This window comes from Halyomorpha halys, unplaced genomic scaffold, assembly GCF_000696795.3.
Source record: "Halyomorpha halys isolate HHAL.00 unplaced genomic scaffold, Hhal_1.1 Scaffold434.1, whole genome shotgun sequence".
In the NCBI taxonomy this organism is placed as follows: domain Eukaryota; kingdom Metazoa; phylum Arthropoda; class Insecta; order Hemiptera; family Pentatomidae; genus Halyomorpha; species Halyomorpha halys.
This window is the reverse complement of record NW_027114127.1, coordinates 1,275,263-1,281,610: the sequence shown is the minus strand read 5'-3', so window position 1 is coordinate 1,281,610 and position 6,348 is coordinate 1,275,263. Positions and strand designations below refer to the sequence as shown.

The window sequence follows — 6,348 nt, the reverse complement described above, 5'->3', positions numbered from 1 at the left end:
CCTATTTTAAAATCACTATACAATTTTCTAGTCTTTTTAAACAAAATATCGATATTTCGATAAAATAATATCGGAATATTGATGCTCATATTCCCTGTCGATTACAACAATAGGCAATATCAAAATAAATATGTACTTATCAAAATAAAATATCGATATTCTATTTTTAAATTTTCTTCAATAAAACAATTATATTTTAATTTATATTTGGTAAGTTTATGATATGGTAGTCGTGGTGTTCAAATAAGTCTTCATATGTCTTGCTGTTTATCATTTTATAATTATTACTTTAATTTGTTAAATTTACGATATAGATATTTCGATATTTTAAAATATCGATATTTTAGTTCCGATATTATATCGATATCGATATTGCTATCTGATATCGATATCGTTATCGATATTTTTATTTCGATATCCCATCCCTAGTGTGAGGTACTCTTAACCTCAAAATCCAATTAACAACTGAGATACCAAAAAGTGGAAGGGGTTATGTACACTTCAAAACATAACAAGCTCCAACAAAAAAAAAATGAAATTTGTTTCTTTTTTTTCAATCTACTATTTGTAACATAACCCCTTCATCCACTAACCCCAGCAAATATAAATCTGTATCTTAAAATATTTTTTCTTAATGAAATAAAGAGGTACCAATGTTTTACATTCGATATTAAGCAGAAATATTGGAATATTTTGACGTTGAGGACGTCAATATTTGAATTTTATATTATTTGTTAATATCCACAATTCAAATTGTTGGATGAGACATTGGAATATTGATATCGTTCTCCTTTTTCCTGAAAACGATTTATCCAATTAATGTGGCCGAGTGTATTTTAGTTAATGTCAGATGGGTGTTGTGATATTTTTTATGTTATGTTATGGTTGTCATGGTGTTGCTTTGCTCTAGCGTTATTAAGATTTTTTATGTTTTGATTAGGTATGATATGAAATAGGTTTGCTATTATCATTTTATACCTCCTTAGTGCCGGTATAATATCTATATCGATTTTGTTAACCGATATCAATATCGATATTTTGCTTCCGATTTCCTATCTCTTCTGTGGATATCATATACCAATGATCCGACGGAAGAGTTATCCTTAAATACTGCGGGGGGACCAGGCCCTGATAAAAGTTTTATATACCGTCAATCAACTGAAATAGTTTACAGGACACATAAATTTCCTATCAAGACATGATTAACAGGGTAAAGTAATTTTGGTTTCGTCAGAAATGAGCATAAAGATTTGAGAAAGTCAGTATTTCCCTTGGAAAGGAAATCAAAGATTGATGACAATCTTTGTGGAATGAAAGTCCAAAGAGTAAACTAATAATTATTAGAAAGGGCGTCAAGCCCTGGGATACCAGCCGCAAATGGCGTAGAGAGGAGGCCGTACTGACCAGGCTAAGAATAGGTCACACGAGGCTCACCCACTCCTATCTTATTTCAAAACAAAGGCCTCCGAACTGCTAGTATTGCAACAAAAATTTGACAGTTAGCTATATTTTACAAGAATGCCCATATTTCACATCACACCTCAATAGTTTAGGATTAAACTCGGATATTTCAAAAACCCTCTGAGACGATGAGAAAACAATAAAATTACTATTTCAGTTTTTATATTCAATAGTTTTACTGACACAAATATAACATCGAACAGACAAAAAAGTATATATACTTCAAAAAATAAATAATGATACAATTAAAAAAATATAAATAAATAAAATAAAACAAATGTAAGCAAAAGTAAATAAGGAATAAATTGCTTTAATCACAAATGATGTTTAACACCAATAAACAACCACAAACGAAACATTATCAACATTAGCCACTCCATTTGCGTTATATTCCTATATTGAGATAGTGAAGACAGATAGAACCCACCTTTCCTCCAAATTTCTATTAACTATTTATTTCAATCAATATAGTCGATTGTTTTACCTTTTATGCTTATCACTAGATTTGGAAAATCAGATTTTGGAAGTGCTAACTCCAAAATATGGTTTTACGAAAACAAATTATGTTTTTTAAATTATTTGTTTACAGTAACAATATGGTAGAGTTCAAATTACTATATTTTTCATAAATATACTCAGGACACCCTTGTTGGACGAGCGAATCTTCGAGACAATGTTTAAGTAATGATACTGAAAAATACGATTTTTGGAACTGGTTAGATTTATTAATTTACCAGATACATTTTTTTTCAATTAATTCTTATCGACTCAAATCTGAAGCTTTTTAAAATCAATGTTTCTACAGAACATTTTCTTTGACAACAGTTATCAATACTTTATTCAATTTTATGATCATGTCAATGTTGTCGGATGGCTCTCCAGCCTAATAACCACTTTACAGAAGGCACTCGACAAGGCGAGTTCCATAGTAAGTTAAGAAGAAAGGAACGGCCGTGCCAGGGGATGAGTCCTGGACACTGACGTATATAGAGGAGGTCTAGGTAAGAGAGCCTGAGGTAGAGTAACAGTTCTTGTTGCCGAGATGAAGCGGACGTACCGGTGGACGAGGACGTTTGTTTTAGTAGGGACGTACCTTCAGTAGCCCTTATTTTACGAGAATACTTCCATTCTGCGATAATTTAACATATAATGTAGAAGATTCTGTATAAATTAGAAACAAGGATACTTAGATCTCGTTTTAACTGGTCCTACTGAATGTTTAATGTTAAAATTTAAGTCAAATTTTTCGGGTTCAATTTCACTCACTAGTCTAGTTTGGTAATTAAATATTTCCATTTAAATATTCAACATTTTAATTTTTTCGTGCTAAATTCGCTGTTTGGTTGCTCCAACATCTATGATATTCTAAAATCTTTACCTATATTTAATTTAATTTGATTATTTAATTAAAGTTAAGAATTAAGCTAATTAAATTCATGTGTCCCTTAGGCACTTATTAGATCTGCTATGAAAATCTGCCAGCTGGGCAAGCTGGCACTGGCTGTTTACATTGAGGAGATGCAGAACTGGCTAATGGACTGGAGGACCGATTGCACAAGGCTTACTGAACTTTACACCTTGGATTCAAATTCAACTGCCAAAGACAAGCTCTCAAATCCATTGCACAGACATGACCATACATCGCCTCCGTTGACTGCACTGTCATCTACATCACGATTTGCTGTCCACTCACATGCAACATCAAAAAGGTGAAGATTTTTTCTTCTTAGGAGAAACAATAAAAATAAAATGAATGTAGAGAACTTATCACGGTTTATTTATGATAGACGTTAATCCATAATTATGCTAGTATTAACCAACGAATGAAATATACCAGGTATTTTTTATCAAACATAAGGTACTATATCGTAGTGTTTCTTTTAAATTAAACAAAAACCCTTTGTGGGTTTATTCCTAGATGTATAAAGACGCGCTCAGATATGGCTTGCACAAAAAAGATTGATTATGATTGTTAAGAATCCGTGATAATAAGTTTGAACTATAACCCAGTTTCATTTTTAACTGGGAATTCCACCCATTCTGAGGCAGAAACGATCCCTTAGAATGACCTCGCATCAACTGGACTCAAAGCGACTCGAAACCGTACGGTAATTTGTATAACTTATTGTATGTACGTGTTTCATTAACACTTAACAGGATTCGCTTAGAGAAGAGAGATCTCGAGGTGTGTGTTAGGATCGCAATATCGGGGTAGGAGAGACGACTAATTATATCACATTGGTAAACCGAGATATCGAAGTCGGTCGGCTGTATCGCTTGTTAAGATTAAGCTATTATTATAATAAACTATATAGGTATTTCTCGAGAAATTCCTAAATAAGCTCAAATGGGACTCAGGTTAGACCTAACCAGCCTATTTGGGACCTTAGGAAGCTTTCTTCTCTTTTGTTCCCTTGGGTAACACATCCCTGCTTAAAGAAACACCTAACAAAAATTAATCATCAAAGCTACACTGTCATCCCACCGGATACCGGTGTCGAGGTTGTGTTAAATCTGACTCCAATTTTTTATTGATAATTATTCTTGACCAGATGGGCTGAACAATGTGTGTTCAATATAGGTACGGTAGTTGATTAGGAGCTGAATAAATAGGATGAGATTTACGGGACTGTAATATCTCTAAGGATGGCAACCTCGTCCTACAGGGTACTATACCTATAGCAGATATGGGCAACCTTTGACATGTGGGCCAAACTTTAATGTGCAAATACGTTCGCGCCGCGTTTAAAAGTAGTGTTCATAAGTTTAACGATATATATCAGACATGAAATAATACGACATTGATATTATAATACAATTTATTAAAATAAAACGAAAAAAAATAGGTACAGCATTATAATTAAATCGTGAAATTTGGAATTATTACAAACTACGAAATTAAAATAGTGACACCGAAATCAATGAGACACCTGTATTGAAATGGTAACTGTTACCAGACAGCATCTGTGCCTCCCACAAACGGATTTTGTTCTGAAACGCATTCAAATGGCTGTACAAATCATTTACTAACTGTCTTTGTTTTTGAAGTTTCAAATTTAAATCATTCAAATAGCCTGTAAGGTCGACTAGGAACGCTAAGTCACCTATCCATTTTAGGTCACTCAATTCAGATAGTGGTTTATCTTTTATTTGAATATCATATGCCATATAAAATCATATGGCTAAAGGATTTTCGCATACTTCAAACTCACTGGAAAGTTAGTTTTACTTCTTGAAAATATTCATAATAAATAAAGAGTTTCACTGTAAAATAGCTGACTGGGACTAGATAGGGCCTCAAAATCAAACTGGTCTAGATTACTGACAGCCTTCTTCTTATCTATTGCATTATTTTTATTTTGGTTTTTTATTATGTTCTGTATTATAAATAAAAATTGTATGGTTGGGCCAAAAGTTATTTAACCCTAAAAGCACTGGTAGATTTGTTTTATAACTTTTTTTACTAGGTTTTTGGTTTTTAATAAAGAATAAAAAGATAGATTAAAAAACACCAATTCTTGATTGTGTCTGGATGGTTAGTTCCTTAAAAGTAATTAGGAATGTTCTCAAAAGTATGCAGTTGAGACCAAACCGCAGAGAGAGCGTATCATGACTTTTTTTTGTCATAAAAAAAAATGGATATATTCCAAGTTTACAGAAGAGAACTTACCTGAAACTGATTTTGTTATAGTTATTAGAAATAATATCCGAAGGTTTTGAGACCATGAAAAAATTTGTTATTAGAAGAAATAATTTTTTAATGAATATTATAAACAAGGATGAAAAACCTAATTACATAACGTAGAACATGATAAAAAATAATGTTGCACCAATTTGAAGGACATACTACAATTGTTATGTTTTAAAAAATCACCCATATAGTGATCTAAAATCTATTGAACGATACGATAAATTCATTGGATGTCATTATAAGAAAAATAAATGCTGTTTTTTTTTTCTTACTCTATATCAATACCTCTACTCAAGAGAATAATTGTATCGGGACTCCAGTTTCATAAGTGACAAATAAATGTTTAAAAATATATTACATTTTAAGAGAAATTTATTTTAAATTATTTTATTTATTTTTATGAACTGAAAAAAAAAATAAAGCATCCATTAATTATTTTATTTAAACTAATTTTTTTGTAAGACTAAAAATGTATTAATTTTATATATTAAAAAGATTATGAGAAAAAATAGATTTAAATTAATTTTCTCAAAAAGAAATAAAAAATTCTTTCCTAAAAGTTACTACTTTGACTTGATAAGGAGGATTAAAATCTCAAATAAAATTATCTTCAATGTGGGGTAACCAAAAGTTACTAAAAATTAAAAAAATTTTTGTTGTTCAACCTTTTGCTTTGAACAGCCCTGGAAAGTGGGGCGAAATGTCGGAGATTAAATAGTTATAAACTATTAGTTCTTTTTTTGACCGCAACCTTGACCATCTTCTTATATTTAACTTTTATGTTCAACTATATATATCAAAGTGGGGCGAAATGTCGGAGATTAAATAGTTATAAACAATTAGTTCTTTTTTTGACCGCAACCTTGACCATCTTCTTAAATTTAACTTTTATGTTCAACTATATATATCAAAGTGGGGCGAAATGTTGGAGATTAAATAGTTATAAACTATTAGTTCTTTTTTTGACCGCAACCTTGACCATCTTCTTATATTTAACTTTTATGTTCAACTATATACATATATATTGTAATATGCTCTTTTTTAGTAAATAGTATATTTTGATGTATAAATGGTTTTAATATGTTTTATTTTATGTATCATTTTAATATTCATTGCTTTGTTTATCCAAAAAGCAAACTAACCAAGTTTCATTGTTTATAATAACTTCGTGATACAAAAAAAACAAGATGGCCGTA

General features: G+C 30.9%; 1 protein-coding gene across 1 annotated transcript in view; it reads left to right on the top strand.

The window, feature by feature from the left end:
- LOC106682698 (uncharacterized) overlaps positions 1–3,219 on the top strand; it is a 66,454-nt gene extending 63,235 nt beyond the window's left edge. The window contains exon 21 of the mRNA XM_014423706.2: positions 2,911–3,219. Within this exon, the coding sequence (XP_014279192.1) occupies positions 2,911–3,174 (264 nt within the window). The 3' untranslated portion in view covers positions 3,175–3,219. The remainder of the gene's footprint in view (positions 1–2,910) is intronic.
- Positions 3,220–6,348: the final 3,129 nt, after the last annotated feature.